The sequence below is a fragment of the Numida meleagris genome, chromosome 5, assembly GCF_002078875.1.
Source record: "Numida meleagris isolate 19003 breed g44 Domestic line chromosome 5, NumMel1.0, whole genome shotgun sequence".
Classification (NCBI taxonomy): Eukaryota; Metazoa; Chordata; class Aves; order Galliformes; family Numididae; genus Numida; species Numida meleagris.
In genome coordinates this window covers 52,167,332-52,193,244 of record NC_034413.1, presented here as the reverse complement: position 1 = coordinate 52,193,244, position 25,913 = coordinate 52,167,332, and the positions used below count along the sequence as shown (strand labels likewise).

General features: G+C 35.9%; 1 protein-coding gene across 5 annotated transcripts in view; it reads right to left on the bottom strand.

Moving 5' to 3' along the window:
• Positions 1–25,913, bottom strand: part of TLK1 (tousled like kinase 1) — a 91,586-nt gene that overhangs the window by 7,523 nt on the left and 58,150 nt on the right. For all 5 annotated transcript variants that reach the window (XM_021400019.1, XM_021400020.1, XM_021400016.1 and 2 more), the window contains 14 exons: positions 23,416–23,462; positions 22,886–22,972; positions 21,379–21,468; positions 19,918–20,010; positions 18,653–18,763; positions 16,919–17,055; positions 15,524–15,712; positions 8,372–8,438; positions 5,312–5,409; positions 2,668–2,749; positions 2,294–2,385; positions 2,118–2,207; positions 1,446–1,615; positions 20–155 (listed from right to left, as the gene is read on the bottom strand). In XM_021400019.1, the coding sequence (XP_021255694.1) occupies positions 20–155; positions 1,446–1,615; positions 2,118–2,207; positions 2,294–2,385; positions 2,668–2,749; positions 5,312–5,409; positions 8,372–8,438; positions 15,524–15,712; positions 16,919–17,055; positions 18,653–18,763; positions 19,918–20,010; positions 21,379–21,468; positions 22,886–22,972; positions 23,416–23,462 (1,489 nt within the window). The remainder of the gene's footprint in view (positions 1–19; positions 156–1,445; positions 1,616–2,117; positions 2,208–2,293; positions 2,386–2,667; positions 2,750–5,311; positions 5,410–8,371; positions 8,439–15,523; positions 15,713–16,918; positions 17,056–18,652; positions 18,764–19,917; positions 20,011–21,378; positions 21,469–22,885; positions 22,973–23,415; positions 23,463–25,913) is intronic.

Sequence of the window (25,913 nt, the reverse complement as noted above, 5' to 3'; positions counted from 1 at the left end):
AAAATCAAACAGGCATTACCAGTAAGTTCCTGCTCCCTGTGAAGTTAAATCCATTCCATCCACACCGTAGCTATCATCATCCATTATTTTGGACAAGCCAAAATCAGTAATTTTTATTTCTCCACATGCTGTTCCATCTACAAGAAGAATATTACCTAAACAGAGGAGAAAAAATACATTTCTAACTGCGAAAAAAATGCCACCAGAATGCTTCATTTTCAAAACCAGTCACAATTTTCAGGAATGTTCAACTTGATGTAAAGATATCACTGATCCCTCATTATCTTTATGACCTCAAGTCTACAGCAACTTGACTATGACATTTCAGCACTGTCTCAGGAACTCTCTAGGTTAACATCATCATCATCCAAGATGGCTTCCTCAACTTGGAGCTGTCTGGACAGCAATATAAAACAGTAGAGAAGTCATAATGAAGTTTTGTCCAGAAAAAATTCTAAACTACGCATTTCAGGGTTTGCACATGCCAGAAAATAGTGTCAAAAAAACTGCTACAGTTAAAAAAAAATCTAGTTCCACGTGTTAAAGTTGTGCAATAATTTGATTTAAAAAAAAAACATTTGATGAGTTTCCTCTAAAAATAGAGCAAGAACTAATGAAATTAAGAACACATTCTGTACAGCTTCATAATATGAAATCTGTTATTCTTTAATAGAAATCTATATGAAAAATTTAGCAATCAAACAGACTGGCACTAATAGCTACACAACAAATGCTAAACTCAGAAGTCTAGCAGATTAAATTAGACAAAAAACATCAAGGACCGAATACATCATCATATTCTGGACAGACTACATCATTTATGACAATGTTCATCATTATTATTACTAGAAAGCTTGACCAGGATTTAGGGAAGAGATCCAATTAACAGTTGTGTTCACATTGGCTTCCTGAGAAAAGCCAAACTGTTTCAGATAAAGAGGTAGTTTTTTTTTTTTAAAAAAAAAAGACTATAAACATGCAAGAAGGCATAAGAAAAAAAAAGGATTCAGAACTAGGAAATAGTTCTGTAAAGTCCTGGTAGGAAATGTTTATCCTTAGATGTAGAAAGTGATTATTACCTATTTCAGTCCTTCATAGCCTAAGAAATACATAAGGGAAAAATTATTTACAAATCAACATTCTACAATGATCCATTAGGATCCATTATGTGCTTATACTGTCACATACTAATATATCTACAAGCTCTATGACATTTCCCTACAAATTCAAACCAAAGTAATACAAAGGTGAAAAGTTATAACAGATATGTTTCCAAAGAAAAGACAGATTATTTTAACAGTAAAACTAGAAAGAAAAGTATCCATCTCTCAGATTAAAATAAACTTGACATGCCAAAGATAGTTTTGGTACTTCAAAACATGAATTACAAACAAAATGAGGGCAAAAATGTGATGACATTTTCTGTTTTATCATTTTTCATTTACCTGGTTTAAGATCATAGTGTATAATAGGGGGCTTGATCTCATTGAGATACCGTAGTGCATTTACTATTTGCATTACAATGGACCTAGCTTCCTTCTCTGACATCAATTTATGTTGCTTGAGATAGAAATCCAAGTCATTGCCTTCACAGTATTCTAACACCGTGCAAAACCTAAGGCAGAATTTAGAGACAAAATTAAATGATATATCCAACTGCAAGATCAAAGTTATGACAATCTAGTTTAATACCAATAACTTTAACAACAGCTGCCTGAATATTAAATTACATGAATGAAATTGTTAATAAAACATATGGCATAATGATTAGATTATGAAACCTGACATCAGTCAGAACACGAACAACTCACCAAAACAAATCAGAACAGCTCACCAAAAAAGAAAAATTATGCACACTGAAGAGGGCAGTTAGGTGCTACAAAACAGTGTTTTCATCACTTTACACAAGATCTGCTATATATATCTGCAACAAACTTCTGCAACTAGTGGTTTTTTTTTTTTTTCCTTTCTTTTTCCCCTTCTTTTTTCCAAAAGTGCTCCTAAAGAAACCTTAAGTATTTTGGCTGAAAGCCAAATATTCTTCATTTCTGCTTATCCAACATACAACGCTCAAGTCCTTTTCACGTTCTAGAAAACATATAATTTCATGTACTTACGTATCTGTATCCAAGGAGAAGTAGTCATATAATTTAACTATCCGGGGGTGATCCAGTTCTTTGTGTATTCTATACTCTCTGCAGGCATGTCTAGAAGAAGATCGATACATTAATCTTCCACAATCGAAAAAATGCTATTCAATTTAACATATGAAGCGTAAGTCATTAATATTTACTTGTGGTAGTTTTCTTTCTTTTCATCCCTCCAGCTTTTGTTAAGCTGGTGAATCTTCACAGCAGCATATCTTTGTTCATAAAGATCAAAAGCCTAAAAAAGAAACCCACAAATAAAGCAAAATTATAAATGAAGATGATGATAAAAATAACACCCAATAGAAAGAAACAAAATAGGTATGTATTTCACATGTCTATTGTAATGCTACCTCCCCTCCACAGATTAATCAAGGAGGTTTTGCTCAATCACTTTTTAAGGAGTACACACATTAAAATCCTCCTGCTTCTTTTAGATCCCTCACGACCTTCACTCCAGTCCCAAAGATTAAACGTACATGCCTCAAACATTAGATTTAATAGACTTAACACACTCTACCTTGTATACTTCACTGAAGCCACCTCGGCCAAGTAAATGGAGTAACAAATACCGTTCATTCAACGTGGGGTGATCTTTAAACCTTGAAAGAAAAAATGATTTAATTTCTTTCTGTTTGAGGTATACAAACACAGCCTGAAATGTAAATCTCTGAGTGTTACTTCTCAAACAGAACTTTTCTTTCTACTAGTGACACCTAACATGCTGAAGAATATTTAACCACGTGCAACTTTACGGCACAGTTCTGATTATTTAGCATAAAACTGCTATCACAACTTTATTGTCAAATCACAAAATTCTGGCAAACTTTTTGTCATTTTTCTCTTTTTGTGAGGATAAGAAAAAAACACCCTTAACCCACTCACTATAAACGCAATGCTCATGATGACTTAATAGGGAAAATACTACTCTGTGTCACGTTTTCTTCTCAAACAAAATCACTATCAACAACAGTAATCACCATCAATATCAACAGTAGAATCAGTAGGATCTGCTTCCATTCCATAGCATGAAATCTACTTCTATACTCTCTGACCAATCAGAAGTGAGCACAGAATTTCAGTACATTTTTCATCTCTCCAATCCGTTCATTTAACTTTTATTAACGAACATGCCCAGAAACCATGTAATGCTAATATTCTAAATGTAGGTGAATACTGCTTTGCAATCTGTATCACTAGTGGACTGCGGTTCTCTTCCCTACACTCTACAGCAGGTATCCTGCCAAAACCCCAAACCCTTCCTTTGCATAAAAGGTTTATGAAATGGGATTACAGCAGTGCTCTGCTCACTGATCCCAATTTGCAAGAAGTCAGCTTCCGCTTTCTGGAACTGATGAGGAAAATATACCTCTAATTTCACACGAAACTTGACCAGATCTGTTGTACATACTCATCGTTTAACAAAATGACTTATATACATGACTAAGAAGTTATAAAATAACAAACAGTAATATGGGGAAAGCACACCAAATGACTGAGTATCTGCTCACACTCTTATGAAAAGCAACGAGGAAAAACTCTTTCCAAATGCAAAATGATGTTGCAGGATAAACACCACACTCTCTCCTGAAATATGCAAAAGACAAAATATAGCCTTCAGTCAAACCAGTCAGCCAGAGTCTAACTGCTCATGTTAGTGACAGTGAAGGAAAAAGAGTGGGAAGGATTCAGGGAGACATGGTAACTACTGTAGCTCTTTCAGGGCTTGAAAATGGATGGAATAGATGGAAATACGCTTCTTATCAGCTTCCAAACTCCTGTTAAGCCAAGATGGTGAACTGACTGTCCTTCCAACAAGAAATTGGATTTCTTAGTTTACACTTTTTGAAATACAGATTTCTAGTAAAGATCTTCAGAGAAAGAAAACTTGGGTAAATATTTAGGTAAATAGATAGTAAATGACACAAGCAAAACAAAAGTTTGCAAGTCTCTTCACTTACAGAAAAGGTGACCTCATATGGTGCTACTATATTGTTTTAGAACCAAAGATAAAATATTACTAAAATTGGTATTAATGAGAAAATTAGCAAGTTTGTTCATGATTTTTAAAGACCATTTGGCATTCAAAAAAAAAAAAAACAACCAGTATTCTGGAGTTACACCAGAAAGTCTAAGCTCAGAGATGCACCTAACTAATGTTTGCTGTGCAAGATGTTACTTCTTGCATTTGTCCACCTATCAAGGAGCAGGGGGAGGATAGTGAATACTTAACACATCTTCAGTACTATGATGAGATGCCTATACTCATGAATCTAGGGCCAGTTGCTAACTATACCCCACAGAAAACTTTGAAGAAGGGTTTAGGGCTAGTCTGATGAAGAACTAGACCAGAAGATTGAGTTGGAGTTAAAATTAATCCAGAAAAAGAAACCACAGGAGGTGTAAATTTAACTTGGATCAACTTCCAGGAGCTGTTTGCTAGAGAAATGCCATTGCTGGCATGTGAAAAGTAAAGGGCAAGGGCATAAGGAGATAGCTGTACATAGGCAGAACAAATTTCTTGGTTGCAACAGTGCCACCTCAAAGCATTGATGAAACACTGTGTTAGTGCTTGTATTCCCCACCATGGAAAACACACAAACTTTTTAGTTACATGATTACTATTTTGGAATCTACATAGTTAAAGTAAACTTTAAATGCCAATTGAACATTAGGATATACTGCCAAGTACGCTGAAGTATAGAGTAAATTTAACGTAACACAGAAGACTTTGTATTTGTCTTTTTCCTGTCAGGTACCTGTAATGTAAATTATGGTGCAATAAAACTAACTGATTTGAACTGCATTATTAAATAGTTGTTCCTGCATCAAACCTCCCCACCATTTTCTCACATTACTGTCAGCTAAAGGAAGTGCATTGGGTTCCAAGATTTCTTCCAACCCAGTGACATGGTATTGCAAATTTTAGCATTCCTGCATTATAGTCTGGGTACATACACTGTTTCCTCCATATTCAGTGAACTATTAAGCTTAAAAAAAATTACTTGTTATTTGGTAAAGCTTAAATAAGCCGTTTTTTAAAATGTATACAAACAAGAAACCAAAGAAAAAATTATGAACCTGCTTATATCCTATGGTAAAATTTGGTTTTAGAGCATTATTTTAAAAGAATACATGCAAAATCAAGACAGTAAGTCTCTTACTGTGAATTATCTTCATTATTTATTCTTTTCAGCTCTCTTATGTGAAGATTCCTAACTCTTTCCAAACGTTCAAGTTCTGCTTGTATTTCAGCTTCCTCCTGCAAATGAAAAGAATCAAGTATAAAAGCTCATTTACTCCTCATTTGAAAAGGATATTTTTACCCCTGCATCAATACTAGTGGTGATGGAGGAACATTACATTACAAAACCCTGCTGAACTAGAAGAAAGCATTGCTTTTCTTCTAAAGCCTGAAAACCCAGATAAGGCAAAAAGTATGTTTCAAGGAACTTCCTGTCCATGAATCCCCAGGTAATAGGATGTTCACAGTGTTGTTCTGCACTGTAGGGATGCTATTCAAAATGAGAGGCAGCTGGGTTTTGTACCTCAGCCAAGGAGAGAAATTATCTGAGAAGCAGTCTAAAATTGATGTACGATGAAGAAAAAACTGAGATATGCACAGTTATAGATTTTGTGCAAACCGACGGATTATAAAAAGATGTCTCAAATATTTTGAAGTTGAAGGGCAAACAAAAAAGACAACAGAATATTATAGCAGAAGTGCTTTTAAAGTGCTGACACAAAACACCAAAACAAAGCTAATTTTGAAAGATTTTTCCATCTTTATCTTATTAAAATTACAAACACAGAATATGTGTTACTTAAAACCTCAAATGCAATTTCAAAAGTACTGTTAGCTATGAGGATATTCTCTAACTAACCTTGGCACTTAGAACTTTGTCATCTTTATGCTGCATATTAGAGAACACTTAAATAGTTATCTATTCAGAATCTCAACAAAAAATGGGAAAGAATGCATAGCACCTAATTTATGGAAACCAGCACATCTATACACGTGATACACTCACTGAAAGACACTGTAAAAAGAGTTGCATCTATTTCAGAGGTAGCACCTCTAAAACTTGAAAGTTTGAAAGAACGGGAGACTAAATTAGTCCATACAAGAAATCTAATAATTACAAAATTATTCTAGCTGAAAAGGAGAAAGAAAGCCTGGCACCTGATATGTGGTTTTTTTGTTTTTGTTTTTTTTCCCCCCAGCAGTGCCCCACATCTTCTTGTTACTTTGGCACAAGCTATTTGTACAGCTGCATGGCAAACCAGACTTGAAAACTGATCAACCTTTTCTTTAAAAGACAAAAAAAAAAGCAAGCCTTGCCAACATATGCATCTTTGGTTTTTGATAAAGGCTACAGCAGTTTTCCAATCCAATTTATACTGTAATTGCACAATCTGGTGGTGCTGGTAAAGGCAATGAGTCATGGTACAAGGGGTGGAGGTAGATGTCATCATGGGGGAGAGAAACATGCTTCGAAGTCAGTATTTCTAAATACAGTACATCATAAAACCCCACTCTGAAACAACACCTGTATTTATATAATCTCGAAACCTATCAAATAACTTTAGGAACTCAGATCAAATGATGCATCATTTGTTTTTCCTAACATGTAATGTTAAGTGGGTTTTTTTTGGCGTGTTTTTTTTTCCTGTTTACACAATTTGAGACCTTTTCACATTTAGATTAATACCTGTAGTTCTCCATTAAATACTCTGAAATTATATGCAGCTCCTCATAACCCACTGGTCCACTATAAAGAATTCTAGTCTTTCTTTCCCCCCCAAAAAGGCCACACGCTTATACACACACCATCACCTATGTTCTTCCCAAAGGCAGACCAAAAAAACAACACATCAGTTATGCCTCTTTTGGACTTTTTTATTCATATATTATGCAATTCAGTGGTTCTCAAAATGTGGTTCATAGGTCAATGTTAGTCCAAAGAGAACTGGCTGGTTGCATTGTTTCCAGCTGTTATTTAGGACACTCAGGCTGTGAATACCTTTAAGCAAGAATGAACCAGCTTAGCTGCCTCAGGTCACTGCTATATAAAAGGAAGTGAGAAAACAAGAGCCTCTCTCCAGGACCAAAGCAGCTATTTGGAAAAGAATTTCCTGGGGAGCAGAAGGAAAAAGAGAACTGGTGGTGGCAGAATGTACACAGCATTAAAAATAAGAGCACCAGGAAAGTATCTGGAGAGCGAAAAGGAAAAGACAGCAAAACAGCATATGCAGAAGAAAAGAAGAATAAACGTAACCAGTAGTGAAGCGCAAGGGAAGAAATGCAGTCATGTAAAAAAAATAACAAGATTATTCTTCTTAGTTACCAACAAAATCTGAATCATACATGGAAATTAAAATGCAAGAATGTATACTTATTATTACTTCCATATTTATTAAACATAATTTGCTAAGAAATAATATTTTTTCGCCTCAGACATTTAGTCAGGTTTCTTCTTGCATAGAGTACCTTAGCATTCATGCTCAAGCTGTAAAACAAACCTGGGGATTAAAGTTTCTAACAGCTTTCTTCATGTCACTTGCAATTTCCAATAGATATATATTTATATTAAAAAAACAACCTACAGAATTTCATAACAGAATTCATTTGAAGCTGTTGCTATTTCTACAGCATTAACAACAAAGTGCAAACTAAGCAGCAGAGTAGAGTCTACCTCACAGAGCCAACAAGTTTCTATTCAAAGTTCCTACTATAGGTTCAAATACTTTCTAGTCATACTCTTTAAAAACAGCACCAGTGTTCTCACATGGCCTAGGTGGCTTCAAGAAAAAAACACTGCTACATTTTTTCAAAAGTCAAAAACTGGAAAAAAGCACAAATAATTTAAGAGACCAGAGAACTAGGAACGTTTTTTCTCTCCTGCTATAGATATTATACAGCTGAAATGGACACTGCATATTATCAAAACACGGTATTCATTCAGAACTGCAGTGTCCCATACACTGCACCTTTTTAAAGGTCCAAAACCAACATATGAAGTCATATCAAATTTGACTCCACTTTCCCAGCTCTAAAGCAAGACTGGTAGTGGTGGTTACATCACTGTTACAAGGATTCATTATTACTCCTTTTTACTCCCAATGTCTATGGTAAGTAACCCCCCCACCTTATTTTGGAAGTACTAGTTTTAACTGTTTGGGGCATGGCCCAAAAATGTTACAACAACAGAGCATACACATACCTTCTTGAGATGTCCTAGTCGAAGTTTGAAAATTTCTTCCTGTTCGTGATACTCTGCTAGAGTCAAACTGTTAAAAAAAAAAATCTTATTTAGTACTCTTATGTAAACGCTACAATACACATATTATCTTAATTATTTATGATCACAATACCAAGGGAGTCTCTTTGAACCATTTGAACTTTCACTTTTGTAATTTCAGGGTAAAAACATACTTACAGAATGCCTCAGTCTAGTGTTCTGGAACATCAACTGCCTCTCCCGCTGGACCATACCTTTCTCCCACTTGGCCTGCTAGACTATTTGGCTGCATTCCGATTCATCTTACCATTTCAGTATTTTAGCTGATGCTCCTCCCCTACTTGTTTCTCAATTCTAACACCTAACGCACCAAAAGATAGAGATCCAGAAACCAACTGGACAAGATTGCTAACTGGATAGTTAGAATTAATGCAATGGTCCCTCACTTTCTAGGCTTTCTAGAAGATCAGTTACCACCTAAAGGATCCAAACTTTTCATATGGCATAGTAAGTAGGAAATACACAAACTGTGTGCAGTATCCATCAGACAAACAAAACACATACAGAAGAGATCTTTACAAACCACTGAAGAAAACCTAAAAAGACCCTTCAAGTTTCAGAGAAGAAACTATATGCACATGATGAACGGAGAAGAAAAAGGTACGGCCTCCACAAAAACCCCTAAAACACACTGAAGTGGTGAAAAAAATTAATGCTGGAAGGCATACACATTGTACTGCTCTGCTTAAGTCTGTTATTTGCATTATGCAAAGCTAATAGCACAATATATTTTTAAGAAGTCCATAATTTATTGGGCTCAATTATCAACTGTCCTGGGAAGGTAAGTTATAGAATATATACAAAACACTAAAAGTCAAGTGAAAAAAACAGAAAACCACACTCATGACCACATCCCTGTCAATTTTAGAAGGAAGCAATCTTCTTTTTTTTTCTTTTTTTTAAGAAGCATTACACAAACTTACACTACATCTTTTTTCTTACTGTAATGAATAGCAGCCATGTATTTCAAACATCAGAAATCCACAAACACTCTGGAGGCAAGAGTGAGGAAATTCACCTCCTTTCAGGAAAGGCAAGGGCCCCTTAGAGACACATTTTGGCACTGAACTTTTGTATTTTTTTCCTGACGGAATCTCCTCTGGGAAGGAAGGAGAGGCATTAAAGCAAATGTGAAACGGGATATCTTAACAGGCTAGGAGCGTTGGGATGGTATTTCCCCAACAACAGCAAGAAACCTAAAGCAGGGCTCTAATTCCCGCTCTAATGATAGATCTGATCTACTAAAGACAGCACTAAGGCTAGGCTCAGCAACTCACAGCAGCATGCCTAATGTTTTTTCAGAATTTCTTCTTGAACAGCTAACTGCTCTAACATGAATTAAGCTCTCAAAAAAATGCAAAGAATACCAATGTGAATAAGGTTAAGTATTATTTCCTTCCAGGTTCTTGTCTCCAGTATAAATTACAAGCTTGTGTATCTATTTTAAGAAATGCAGATTACATAAAGTTTTCAAGCAGAACAATCTTCAGGTGGATTAGCAAAGCTGAATCACAAGTAAAACATGCTGAAAATATAAAGTTTATAACATGAAATACTCCAGAATTTTCTTTGAACACTAAAAGCCCTAAAACCATAGATGCTCGGATAATCTAACATAATACAGGATATTAAGACCATAATGTGGTAATAATAAGATCATATGTGGTCTTTTTTATTTCAATTAAATCACAGCTATCTAGACAGTTACAACAAAGTGCTTAGATGGCTCTAACAAGTACTGCCTTCCAAGAAGTACTTAAAGAGCTCTCTTCATTGCAGAGCACAAGTCAGTGGCCGTATTGAAAACATTTCCATACGTCTACATTATATCCCAATAAATTACTATTTTCATTTTTCTCTTTCCTTACAAATCTAATTCTATTAGAGACACAGCATGATCAACAACAATTTAAAACTGTTGTTACTGACCACTGTGTTTCAGAAGAAAGCAAGTAAAATTCTGAACTGTAAGCAGACATAATTGCTTTGGATTTTGTTAGCTTATGAAAAACAACTATTTTTTTTTCCACTTACATTCAGAAACATATAATTGTTTAAAAAGAGCAGAGGTGAAGTGCTGTTTTGTTTTTTGTTTTTTTAATCCATGAATACACTTTATATTTATGCTCTTGAAACAGTGCATAAACAAGGACAACGCGCTTGCTGCCTGTCTTCTGGCTACAGGCCACCACCTTGTTGCACAGGCCAAAAACATCCAGAGAGTGCTTCCACCACCTCCCACCTACAGTCACCACTGGATGTCCACTTCTAACAAAAGTCACCTACAAGACACCATTAATTCCTACAGAAGAGGCTGCTCCTCTGTCACCCAAGACCAAGGCAGGTCTCATCAGATGTGGAAGAAGAAAGGCTGAGGAGCACATGGGAGGGATGGTGGCTGGTGACAGCCTGCCACCACTTACTAAGTACACTGCAGTTGGAAAGTCAGGCTTCTGTTGGAGGAGGAGTGCCGGGGAAAGAGAGTAGCTGGGGGTAGGCTGCATGAATGAATCTGGTAACACTCCGGTCCTGATCATGACCTCTTCCACTCAAACTATCATGCACTAAATGCTGTGTTTTAACAGCTTGCAGCCAAATTAACATCATACACATGCAATAAATTCCTGAAATTCCAAAAAAGTACTGCAGATATTCTGTGAATGCATATTTAGACATCTGTGACATTTAGAGCCATGGTATGCTTATTTATTTGTCACTATAAGAAAGCAGACAGCCTTCCTGGCCTGAAAAGTGGTATTACAATTTAAGCACTTATTTTATTAGCAAAAATGTGCGTTCCAATAGTTTAACAATGTTTACAGCTGAATTTCTAAGGCTTTGACACAGGTATAGGTAGACCTAATCAACCTCTGCACTCCTTCCTCACAAGTTACAACAAAACCTTCATCTGTGATCAGAACATACCTACTAGTGGCCACTAACGAGACAACAAAAATTCAAATGGCAACATGCTCCTTGGTTGTCATGACAATTAAACCAGGCACATTAATAACAATCTCACTTCCCACTGTTTCCCAAATGAAAAATCATCATGGATACATACACACAGCGGAATGCAGCCATGCCCCAAAACAGCAATTTGCACATCCGATACAAGCTCTTGGTTACAATTTGTGAAGAGCTTTTTTTTTTTTTTGGTTCAAACTTATTTGAGTTCCTAGAATTTCTACAAAGACGGGCAGCAAATGCTGACCAATTCAGCTTTCCATGAGTTCTTTTTGCCATGTCCCATTTCTTCCATTGTTTCCATGTCTGCCTTAGAAAGAGACAGCCTCAGGAAAAGAGCTGTTGTCACTCATCCTGTAAAGCCCAGACACATTGTTGGCACTTCAATGTGAAAAAGTTTCTGAAAATATTTTTGTTTGTTCCATGCAGAACAGAATGCTCTCTCTAAACGATGCATTTGTTCAGTTACATTAACAAACTCTGCCAACTCCCTCTGCTTTCCTATTTCAAATTATGTACAGGGACGAGGACGCATGCAGACTTTCATGGAGTAACTGGGAAACCAGAGAAATAGTCAAATGGGTACTAAATACAACCAATACACCTGAAGGCAGATGGAAAGGACCATACCACCCAAATTACATGAAGTGTTGCTTCCAGAAATAATTGTCTGTCTTAAAAAAAAAAAAAAAAAATCAACTTTCAAAGCTCTCTAAAGTCACCAAGAATCTGGAATGAACTTTTGGAACAGATTTTCCCAGGGCTATGAAAGTTAACTCTATTTCAAATAAATGTTTCTTCTTCAAATACATTTCAATATACTACATTCATGTGAGATTAATAAAATTATTTTGTTCAGTAAAAGGTGATCTCTCAAACTACTTTTTAGTTTTGGTTGGGGACACAAAAAACTGAATGCATGTTGGAAAATCAGGACAGTGTTTAAAACACATGCAGAATGAGTCTAAACACCGAAATCACTTTTCACTCACTGAGCAATGACAGATAGCCACTTCTGTATCAATAACTTCAGTGCAAAGACTTTGCTTTTAAATTAATAGCGGAGAACATATCCAGCTAAACCAAAGCAATGCTCTTACTAAAGAATGCCTCAGGCAAAACCTTAAATTGATTTCAAAACAGTTAACTGCTGTTTTCAGAAACAGCTTCAATAATATTGCTTGTTATAAAGCTATAGATCATTTTCTCTTGCCAATAGCTGAACTAGAGATATCTTCTAAAGCAAACAATGTTAGCAACATAGAGACACTTGTTGCTAATAACCGGTAGCAAGTTGTTTGTTTGCTTAAAAAAGATTAGTTTAATCACTTGCATGTATATTGTGCTGATTTACTACTGTTTTAGTTCATTAATCTCAGCAGCTCTGCATTTTCCCTGGTCTAATATAAACAGAACATCTTCCATTTGACTGTACTAATTAAGATAATTACTTGTGATGTAACACAGGACCGGTGATAAGCGCAATGTAATAGGAGGGGATCACATACAGTGGGTGACAAACTTACACAAAAATGGAAGAGCACAATTAGTAATTGTTTTACCAAGGTACACAGAACAGCACTGAGAAGCTAAGAGGAATCAACACACAGCACTGCCATATAACATGGTAACAATCCTAAATGTAAACATTTATAATGCCCCTCAAGTAAAGGCCTGAGAGCATGACACAGTGTAATGATTTTGTTACCACAGGACACACTACAAACCTCAGAGGCTTGAAACAACATTTATAAGCTTGCCTTAAAGACAAGAAATCCTGCACCTAGATGATATGATAAAATTAAGCAAAAGTACTTTCAATTTGGTAACAGTTTATTAGACACAAAAGGGCAATTCCGATTGTTCTCTTGGCGATTCTGTTACCAGCAAACATTTTCTTGTGCCATTGGTTAAGCTCAATTAAATGAAAAACTGATATTTTTTTCTTTTTGTAATTTGGAAATTATATGAAACTGCATAACATCAGAAAATACTTGGAAATCTCTTACCAGGAATTTGTCTTGATCTACTTAGTAACTAGATGCTATCTTCTGTATTTTTTTACCCCGAGTGTGCATTTTATCACCTCCTAAGTAACAACATGATTATGGAAATTTAACATGAGGGAAGACAGGGCCAAATGCACCTGTCAGGTATACTAATAAGCAGCATTAAATAGCAGCATTTGCTGGGTTTTCAAAATCCATTTAGAAGATGTATATATGCCAATGACAAGCAGAAAAGGCAGCACAGAATTCCCTGAATAAAGAAACTAAACTGGATATACAAACTTCCTACTGCCACAATTTTATTATTTATGTTTATTTCTATTTCACAGTTAATACAATGCTACAGACTGTTAAATAAACATACAGGAAAAAAAAGTCATTATGTATGGAAGGCATCTAAAATAAAATTGGTTTGCATATCTGAAATTTAAAAAATGCTCAGCTCCTGAAAGCAAAAAACACTATAAAAACTTTTGCCTTTTATGTGGAAACTTAACAGTAGCCTCTATAGCAGGAAGTATGTTCCAGGTACAGTCTGGAGCATTAACACCAGCCCATCAACCACAGAAATACTAATCTCTCTTGCTGATGTGGTAAACATTCAAAATGAAGATCTCTCTCTTCCTGATTACAGGCTAAGAACTCACTAGGGTTATATGGACTCAAACGTTCTGAAAATATTGTTTGGATGCCTATTCTAATAATTCTTAGTATCAACTGAAAAAAAACCTTTGTCATCTTTTACTATGGAATACAGACATTCCCATTAAAAGTGGAGACTAAGAAAATAATGGTTATACATTTGCAAAGATAACATGCTGGTGAATTAGAAGTTCTGTAACTTTTCAGATTTTTTTCATCCCTTAAACGTTACAAACAAGAGGTATTACGTTGAAACAAAATGGTATTTTTAACATTACAGTAATCTACTGCTATTCAGAAGTATTAATTATGCTCTCAGAAGAAGCAGTGTAGGCACTAAGTGTTGCTGAAGAAACAATCTGAGTGAACGTTCTTGAGCTCTGCCAAAGGACACGAGTAACACTAATCAAGATTTGCTTACATTGCCAGCCTTACTACTTTATTTTCATGATACTTGTGTCACAGCCAAACAATTGCACAATGCGGTCTTTAAGAATGACACACAATGTAAAACACATGCCCCTCTCTTTGAACTGATGCCCCAAACAAACAATTCTGTAGATTTAACTGAAGGATTTTAGAAGTTCCCCTCCCCCAGGGTATAAAATACCTACACAAGCGAGAGGTGACATGTGACAATGTGCAACAAATCCAGCCAACTTCTGCAAAGGAAAAGATCAACTTGCTGTCTTTTTAAACCTACTTACTTTTCATTTAAACCAGCTATGGACAGACCATCAGCTACAGCCTCTCAGCAAACAAGGGCACTAACTACCATATGTGAGCAGCAACTTCTTAAAATGCTCATTTAAATGTCAAGAACACATCTGTCTGTACCCTGGATTACACATTTCTGTCCACAAGAAAATACTGCCACTTGAAAAACTGAGAATTCTTTGATTGCCCTTAATTTTATGTGTAAACAAAAAATTTCAAGTGTCAATATGTGAAATGGGATCAGTAACTCCTAACAGGTGCTCTAGGGATCTGCATTCAGAACAGGTAAAAAAGAATTTTCCCTTTTTTTTTTTTTTTTTTAATACATGTCTTCAAATACTCTTCTTGCCAGATAACAACTGTTAAATAAAAAATTGAAATTCTCTCTAACTAAAGAAGAGGTTCCTAACCCAAAGTGGATGAATAATAGTTCAACAGAAATCAGTAACACTGCAAGAATAAGATATCAGAACAAGAACTCCTCTAGATTATGGAAACGGAAGGAACACTACATAACCACAGTACAGACCTTTCCCTGGTGACTCTACCAAAAATAATTTGGGCAACCGTATGGTATCTTCATACGCAGTGGTGCAAATTTCCCTAACATCAGCAAGTCCTCAGTGAGAACGTAGCTACTGAATATACTGAGTGTCTTTTTATGTTGTTATTTGAATGGAACTCACATAGACAATATCAGACAATTTATGTAAAAGACTGATTGAAATGTTAAACTTACAGCTGTGGTAAATTGGGTCTAACAAAGGGATCGTTTTCTGCCCCATTCACAGCTTTATTTTTCCTCTGCTTGGGTTCAGAATTGGCAGATGGTGCCTGAGAATTATTTGTAGTTGGTGGCTTTCGCTTGGCCAGGAGCTTTCTTTGCCTTTCAATGTCTTCCCTTTGTTGATTCACCCATTCTTGCTGCCTGTAAACCCCCAAAAAAGTGATATTAAAGTTTCATTATTTTGCATATTAAAATAACTTTTAAGCTGATGAAGCATTATGTTAAGATTTTTTTTAAACAAATTTACTGTACATATAAAAATGTTTCTTAGGAAAAATAACAATATGATCCTTCACGAGGTGGAAAAATTTTCCCAAGTTTTGGAACAATTTCCTTTTGTGTTTTCTTTTTTTCCCTCCTTTTCCGAAGTGTTGCACATTATTTCTGCACTGGAAGAAATAACAGATATTCGAGCTGATGGATATGTTGATTTATACCATCAAAAGAAATGCAACAAAAGCAATAAGGGAGTATCTGATTTTTATAGGCCAAATGCTGAATTTGATCTGACCATTCTCAAGTAAATCATCAATTTGGTTGTAGGGCAAACAATTACAAACCACATACATAGATTTTTTTAGACAATCTTAACATCCTAGGCAATCACATAAAATGTTAAGACAACACAATCGCTTTCAAAAACCAATGTCTTGTTAAGTTACTTACATATATAAAGCCATAGACTGATTCGGACTCATTAACAAAGTACATCTTCAAGATGCACTGCATAATTACTTTACCACCATCCCGAGTTGTCTCCCACACTGCTCTTCATTGGCCCCATTTCTGCTGAGTCCTGAAATACCTGTTGCAACAGCTCTTTTCCAGCTGGCCACTTTCTCTCATCCCCTTGGGCTACACTATCTGAGGGTGCCAGATTTGTCCCTCATCTTTCATGGCAAAGAGAAGCTGGATACCTGAAAAGGCTGCTACAAACATGGATGTGCAGAAAGCACCTATGTGACGTGACCAATGAGAGAGTCACAGACTTCATCTGTCCTGATGACCAACATTAATACTTGGTTAGCTGCTTGAAAAAAATCACTGATACAGTTTCACAGCTCTTTCTACAAGTTGAGCTGAGTAATTACAAGCTGCTCATTTAGTACATTCACATACTTCTGTAAGGATGGTTAAAATCAAGTGAAACCAAATCATTTTTCAAGGACATCCAGACTCAGTGTTCCCTCAGTTGATTAAGGGAATCTTGTACTGTACCCTCAGTCTTCAAAAGGCAAAGCAACATATAATGTATGAAAAGCTGCTCTAAACCTAGAATCTCAGAAATAAAAAAAAAATCCACTAGAGAGAACTAAGTGAGAATTTAAGAATATTGCATTGACTAACTTCACAAGATTCTGAAATGCAAAGCCATCTGTCCACTGTTCAGTAAATGAAGCACCATGACGAACTGTTGTAAAATGCCCCAGGCGTAATCTGTCTTGCATGCTCTTCTCTCTGCTTGCCAGCTTTTCTTGTGTACTCTAAGAAAATAAAGCATATTCATTTTTAGTAATACTAAAAAGTGTTAATACTAAAATAAAAAACCCCAAAAAACTTTCATTACCTTACTCCTTTTATTCTAACTTCTGCAGAACTCAAATATCTGCACTTGTCAGAATTACTACTGATGATGACTTATGCAGAAAAAGGAGTTTGACTCAGTTTCCCTATAAAGTTCATTTATCTTCATAATTAAAAGAACATTTGTAAATACAGCAGAATCAATAAATTATCAACATCGTAAGTGAATAATGAAGATTATGTCTGTACACATCTATTATACTAACCAAATCTGCTTAGATATTAGGAGTGCATCAGCTCCAGTTAGCCTGGAAACTGCTGCTACTTGAACCAAAGTGCTAACTAGGTTCAGGAACCTCTAGGTGAGATCAGACTGTGTGTAGACATAACTGCAATAGATGTTCACTTGCAGTAATATAAGCAGATGCTCGCTCTGAACCTTGCCGATAACAGAAGCATCTGCGGGGCATGACTGATGACTGAGTCTGCTTCAGCACAAGAAGAAAGAGAACTGTGAATGCTACTGACGGACAGAAACTTCTTTAACTGTTACAAATGCTGGCTGCTTCTTGGGCCAATGGCCCAAAACCACAGAGCGAGAAGCTGATAGAAATAAGGATCATTGTGCTAACAGACTTCTAGACTGAAGAGGAGGTCTGCATGGCCTTTGAAGAAAAATTTCCTAGGCGATATTCTCAGTCTGAAGCTGTTCACCTAGCATCACGTGGAACAAACTTAGGGCATATTTTCCTTGTATTCCCCTCATGCTGGAAGTTAAAAAGGACTGAAACAACTTATGCTAGTACAGGAATTCCCCCTAATCCTCAGATGAGTCTGCACCCTTGTGTCTGACAGTAGCACATAGTGTTATGGAACAGATGTGGGTGTTTACCTTAAACTGTTTTATACCTTCATTTGTAATAAGCTGGTTTTCTATTCCTTTTTTGTTTGTTATTCTTCTAACAAGACTATTTTAAAGAAGAGGAAGGGAAACAAGGTATCCTTGTCTTTTACGGAAGAGCGCTGCAAGCTTAAATACAGTTGACATTAAATTTGAAATAGACATCTTTTGAAGAAGTACGAAGACAAATGGTCACCTTCATGTTCTTGTTCCCATTAATTCTGAGCTGGTATAGCATTTTATCATTTTACATCAAAAATTATCTCAGCCAATTAAGTGTCTCAGAGAGATTATTATCTAGCTCCTCTACACAATGCATTACATTCAGATTTTTTTTTCATGCACTTGGAAACCTAAATTTTATCCAGAGAACTGGTAACATCCTAAATTCTTATGTTTTATGCTGCATTATATCTGAATTACTCATGACAGAGAAAAAAAAAATCAAAAAGGCAAATTTTTCATGATCTGAAAAAGACTCCGTATTTTATTTTGCTATTCAGGAACATAAGAGAATATTTACTTCCAGATAGAGACCATTAATACAAAGTTTCAGTAGAAACTAATCGCAAAGTAAAACTGAAAATGAAGGAACTATAACGGAGTTCTACAGCACTCGAGAGTTTTTATCACAAATATTTTAAAAGTGAACTTACCTTTTCAATTAGAAGCTTCTTGCTCATTGAAATACATTTGTTTAACCTTTCCTTATATTTTTCAAGTAGCTTTTGTTGTTCATCTATTTGTCTTCTAAGATCACAGTTAGCCTAATAAACACAAAAAAGTATTAAAAGAAATATTGAAACACTTTTTTTAATCAGATGCCATTGAAAATAAAGGTATCTACCTTCAACACATGCATCTTCTTTCACACAGCTGAAGCAGGGAACAAATATACACATATAGGAATAAAATATATATATCATCCCTATAGATTAGGATGGATCTCTGTAAGATGTTTTTCTGTTTTAAAAGTAGGAATAAACTGGAAATAAAATGCATTCAAGAACATTACTTCCTTTACACCAAGTTGCATTCTGTATTAGAGAGCATTCAGCTTGTACATATTTTCTATATATAAAAACATTGTACTGATCATTTTTCCAGTTCTCCAGAGCTAAACTGATGTTAATTTATCTCTGGATCCTTTGTGTTTGATTGCCAAAATAAGGCAAAATTCTGATGTTTTTCACAGAAAATGAAACTTTTATCATTATGGATTTTTATTGTGAAAAATTTCTATTACCTGAGTAGAAAGTATACCAAGTTTCCTATGTTCCAGTTATCATTATCACCTTAGAAAAACACATTATTCTGTTTAATTGATTTTTTTTTAAAGGGTAGCTTTCTACCCCGTACTCTTGGACATGTGCTGAAACAGGTATCCACGAAGCCCGCAAGTACAATTTTATAACGTATGGTATCATGGATTTATACTTGCACACGCATGAACACGCTAAACAGACTATGACTTGCAAATGGAGTGCTTTTTGTTTCTTTAGTGTGCAGTTTATTTCACATTCCAGAATATCACCTCTCCAACCCTACTTCCAGAGACACAAGCATGAAGACTCCTTTATCTGAAAACAAGTATTAAAAAAAACAGTATAACATAGGGTAGGTTTCTTATTAGAAGTAGTTACTGCCCCTGATAGTTTGCTACAGTCACCTTCATTCTGAAACTGCATCCATCCCACTGATGACCGTTATTCACAATTGAAAGAAAAAAAAAGTTATGTGAAATTGCATTAAGAACATAAGGAATTAACCAACTGTTTGAAAAACATCAACTTTTTTTTGTAATTATTTAGGTAATTCCAGGGTAACTTTGAAAAACACTGATTATTTAAGCATTTAAAATATTTGCTAAGAATCCACTGCCTGTTTTTCTGAACATTTTTACCCCATAGCTAACACTTACCCTGAGTAAGTCATCTATACGACCTTCTTTCTTTTCCAAGTCTTGATTTTTATTACTTTCTAGTGCAGCTAATTTCAGCATAGTGAGATCAGTCTGAAAAGAACATTTTCAAGTATTTAATACTTTTCTTTAACAATTACAGTATTATTTCAGTCATGTTTGTTATAAACGGAAATCAGCTTGTATCATCAGCACATATTACATCCATGTATTTTGGAAGTGACGTGGTAGATTCGTATTCAACACCGCTTTCTCCCTTCATTAGGAAGGGCTGGGAACAGTTGGAACAAACCACTAACAGTGTGAGAAGACTATCACTAAAGGACACGTTCTTGTTCACAAATAAGCACATAAAGCAAGGCAAGAATACAGATGCTAACTCAAGGGCTGCTCCAAAAGTAATGTTTCCTATTTTATTATGTTGTCCCACGACATCAGAGGCAGATGTTGGTGGTATGGCAGTAGAGGTTGAACCTTCCCAACAGTATTCTGTTACATGTTGCTGCCACGTGACAGATGGCAGCAGAAGGGCAGTCTGGCAAAACGGCACCTGACATAGAAGGGTGTGTGAAGTAAAAACATGTCATTGAATTCCACTGTGCAGAAAAAAAATCACAGCTGTTGACATTCATTGACACTTCCTGAATGTTTATGGAGGCCAAACAGTAGATGTGAGCACAGCGAAGCAGTGGCTGGTACATTTCAGCAGTTGTGACAGTGACATGAAAGACCAGCCATGTTCTGGACTACCATGCAGATTTTGATGAGTGTGACATGCAGACTCTTGTTCAGGTTGGCAGAAATGCAGAGCTAATGGTGCTGACTACGCTGACAAACAATGTTTGGTAGCAGAAAATTTGCTCTACCAAGTAGTGTTATTGTCCTCTTTGTATCTGTTGCAATTTCCATGAAAATAAATAGGAGGCACTACTTTCTCAGTGACTACACAATTACTCTATATCCTGAGTATTTGGTCAACAGGCAAGGTAGTCTTGTTCTAACTAACTTGTGAAAGAAAGAAGAACAAATTGCATTAGAAATGGCAGAGATGATGAAACATATGCGATGGCTTTTAATGTCATGACAGGAACTATACTGCATTTTGACTATCATCTCACTTTTCTTCCTCTGTTTATGACAACAGCAGCTGCCATCTCAAAATATTATCCGAAAGAGAAGCCTCTCCTTCTAACTTCACACAACAGTTGAAATCTTTTGCAGAAGCATACCAAACACATTGTCTAACTGCTCACAAAGCACAAAATTGGAAGCAGAGTGCAAAATACAAAACTAATTCAAGAGACTGCAACTACAAGCCGCTGAACTTAAAAATTCTTTTGAAGAGTAAAAAGCAAAGCTTCTGAAATCCTTTAAGAGTTTAAGAATAGCTGAAAGCCAAAGAAATAAACATGTCTATCAGTTTTTCCTATAGTTTGAATTTATATATTCAAAATCACTTACCTGAGTAATTTTAAAAGATAACTGCTTTGGTTGCGTGATAGGGTGGTCCCCAAAAGCTAATGAAGTAGGAGAAGGACTATTCTGTCGAACCTGGAATGCATGAAAACAAAGGATTTTAGATGTAACTGTAATATTCAATTATGAACATAACTTTGTTTACAACTCTTGACAGGATAATGATACAGAACATAGAAATATGGTGTCCTTATTACACAAGGTACCACATGGTACACTGCATTGAGAATTATTGCTATGTTGCTATAGATCACTTGTATTCTAGAACGGATGCAATATATTCTCTGAGAAAACTAGGACTGTCACTCCTGGGAAACAGATGGAAAGATTTAAGACAATACAAGACTGACACAAGGCAATGCCTGTCTTATAAAGTCTTATTTTTCTAAGATTTTGCAACTCAAAAATAATGTGAGCTATTTTGGGAGAGTTTATTTCCCATGGGACAACTTGAAAGGGGAAGCTAGTGCTGATCAGAACACAAATTCTGTTACTGAAACTTCCCAGAAGCACTAATTTGTGTGTTAGGCATTGCAGTCCATAAATTTCATTCGAGCCCTTATGTGAGGGCCAGAAAGGGCTTAGCTTTAGTGCTGACTTGCAAAAGAGTTGATTTCCTCCTAATAAAAACCCAAACAGCAAATGAAGGGGGCTCAGCTGGACTAACTTTGGACAGAGGAGTGTTGGTACCCCTGTAATGGGGTCGAGATTCTGCAGACTAGCCTTCATCTCAAGGATGACGGTTTAGTGGACAAGACAGTGCTTTAGTGGGCATGGGGGTGATAGGCTGATGGTTGGACTTGATGACCTTAGAGGTCTTTTCCAACCTTAACAATTCTAGGAGACAGTATATTCAAGCCAAACTCCACAATCTTTATTACCCTCCATATAGTTAGCAATACATTTGAAAGTACATGGAATGAAATTCATGTCTACCATCAGAAAAAAATAAATAATTTTTGTAATTGGCAGAATCTGTACAGCCATTAAGAATCACATGTGTATACCTAACACCAAAACTGAGCATATGAGGGAAAGAAAAAAAGAATTATTATTGTGACTAACAAAAACAATTTTAGAAAGACACAGGGAAGTTATTATTTGAAAACTTATGATTCATCAAAAGCTTAGCTTTCAAGTCCTGCGTCAGGGGTTCACCTTGCTTGAAAGTAATAAAATACTCACTCATTTTGTGAAAAGCTTATGAATAAGCACCAAAAGAACATTTTAACATTTACAGATCACTTCACACTACTCTGTATTCACAAATCATTTTATAAAAAACCAACACAATAGCGTTAAGAATTTAATTCTAGAACATTCTAGTTTTAACATGTAACTTGATCCTTTTTTTTCACATGCTGTTTAAAAATGAATTCCTTCCTATCATTCCTTCCCTTGAAAAAACACTCCTTGTATACAGATGTTTTTAAGCCATGCTACTTTTAGAGAAGGAAACTGTCTCCAGCAGTCATGAAGTTTGCAAACTTACAGAGGAAGGGGCGGAATGTGAATTCTGAGGAGATCGGATTGCAGGAGGTACACCTCGAACTGGACTAGAGCCGTTTCCACCTTGGTACTGAAGAGAAGATATGACCCTCAAATTATTCAACCTTTTTAATTAAAATATATTATACAAACACTAAATGACACAGCTCATCTGTACACTGAATACATAATCTAGATTGCAGTACTTGGATTACTGAAGCCTTGGGTCATCTAAAGAAAAGTTCAGAAGAAACTGTTTTCTGTCTTTTAGCTCAGGCTACACCAAGAAACTGCATCTCTACTTCAAGGTTTAACACTTAAACTTATATTAAAAATTTTAAAAAAAGGTATATAATATGGAGAAAAGCTATACTTTATTATAATTAGTATTTTCAAACATAACTGGAAGAAGGGTAGCCTACTAAGAACAAAGCAAAACTATGTTGTCACTGCAGAATTTGACAACTAATAGTTCACAAGTACCACGTGAAATTGCTTACCAAAAAAAGGTGAATTTAAAGACAAAAACCTTACCTCAAAATAGTCACTAATCTTGTGGCCACGTCCCCCAATACTCTTTCCTGAAACAAATACATTATAATAGATTAAATAGATTACTTATGGATGAGTTACATTTTTACCTATAATTACTGTAAAATCTTAACACTTGTTAATTGGTTTTCTTTGATGTGATAATACGTGATCTCCCAACGTTAGATAATCAGGGGATTCGTTACAACAAAGAGATCTGCATGTTCCTTTCATTCAGAAATCAGAAATTAACTCATAAATCAGATTTAGTACATGCTTAGCAGTAAAACCTCTTCTAGGTAACAGGAAGCTCATCCTTCATCCTATAGATGAAATCTTTAGCAGCGTCTCCCTTTTTCAAGCATTATCTCCAAGTTCACCCACATCCAAAATACCAAATTAACCTATTAATACTATATGCTCCAGATGAGTTATTTTGCCCAAATGTTCAGCCCAAGGACTTCTCTAAATGCCAGTTAAGATGATATGTACTTCCACTCCTCCCAGTGTGAGTAATAATCAGTTTCCAAGTTGTAGCACTCTCTAGGGAGATAAATAGAGCAGATCAAGATAATGGAATTTCTTTTATTTTAACCAGTAACAATACAGGAGTGCCAACCTGAATTCACCTTTCTTTGACATGAGTGACCTGGTCCGTATGTGGCATACCAAAAATCTCACCAACGCCTCATCTAGTGGCATAAATACTTTATTCTATTCAGCTTTAAGATAGACTGTCTTTCAGGAGACACCTTCAATGTGGACCACTGCTCTAGACTTCAAAACCTCTTTACAGGAATAAGTTTTTGTAATAACATAGGAAATTATTACCACAAATCTCTCTGCCCTTTTCAGCAAAGACTTTCAAGCTTTCTTACTGCTTCAATTCTCAAGAACTCTTTCTAGCCCAGCAAGTCTCTATATTGGGATTGCTGCACAGTACTTCATCACCAACAATCACCACGAAGAAAAGAGACATACGGCAGTCCTCTGCATGTCAAAGACTTTTAAAAGAAATATTTAGATAATTCAAAGACCTAGAAAAGCACACAGCTAATTCCTCCAGTACTTACCCAATTTGTGTACATCACTACTGCTGCCCTCTAGCCAGGTCTTTACGTACCATGTGATTCTGCTAGATTTGTCTTCTTCATGCTTAATTCCCACATATCACTTTATCAAATTAAAATAGTTTTCATCCAGATAAATTAGAAAGGCTTTTCTTTTAAATAGAAATTATATTCTATGTCCTATTACATAACTCTGCACCGACGGACTGACTACATCAACTTATTTTGCCACAGTCAATTAGAAGTAGATTCACACTGATTTGATCCCACTTTCTAAATAATTAGCTCCATGTTCTAAAAATATTTTAGTCCCACCTTTATGGATGATTTTGCATGTTATGGTAGATAAAATCCTAGGTATGTTGTATACAACAGCTGGATCCCTTGTTCCTCTTTTTTCAATAGCAGTATTTGCTGTGCTTCAACTCTACAATTCCAATATGCTGTAGTTTTCTACACCAGAATGCTGCAGAGCAGACTATTCAGTTTTACTGCTACTGACAGTAAAACATTAATTACTAGACATCATAATCATGTTGTGTATGCCAAAAGGTTCTTAAAAATCTGTATTTTCTCTAATTGCAACTCCTTCCTGTAGTAGGAAGGATGATCTACTAGGCCAATGGAAATAGGAAACTTCAGTCAAGCTCTTTGAACAAACCAGGTCACTGAAGCAACACAAAGAAACCCATTTTAGTGTGTCAACGGTTTGCGGGCTGGTTTGGCCTGGTTCTGTGACTAATGGGGCAGGGGGACCCACGGACCCAAGCCCCAGGAAAGGGGAAAAGGGGAAAGGGTAGGGAGATGGGCCTAAAAACAGAACAGCAGCAACAATCTGAGGAGGAAAGCTAATTTACTAAATAAGATATCGGAACGCAAAATAACACCACATAATACAATATAATTGGAATTAAAGCTAATAAATGAAATAAAATGAGAGTGAGTGTCCAAAAACCGATGGCCTTACTCTAATGCTGAAGGTGACACACTGCTGGGATGAGCAGAAAGGGAAAAGAGAGCACCTTGTGATCTGTGAACAGTTTTATCTTTCCCTCTGAACGGAAAATGGAAATAGAACAACGCAAAGTCCTCTGGGGTATGTAGTTCTTCTCTTCTGAGAACGAGGTACTCAGAACTATCCACAATCCACGGAACTGGAGCATTAAATCTTTGTAACTCCCAGTGCACTACATGATGTTATGATGTGGAATACCGATAACAAAAATCATAAAACCATGACATAGTGAAACCATATAAAACTCCAACTAATACTATGTTGCATCATGAAGACCTCCAGATATGAAGCCCACTGATAGCATCTGAAGCGGCATTTCTTAGCTTAGAAACACAAAGAATCTAAAGGAAACGTCACCAAAACTAGTTTATCTTCCCTTCTGATGATTTTTTTGCCTTGAAATTAAATTTCTATTT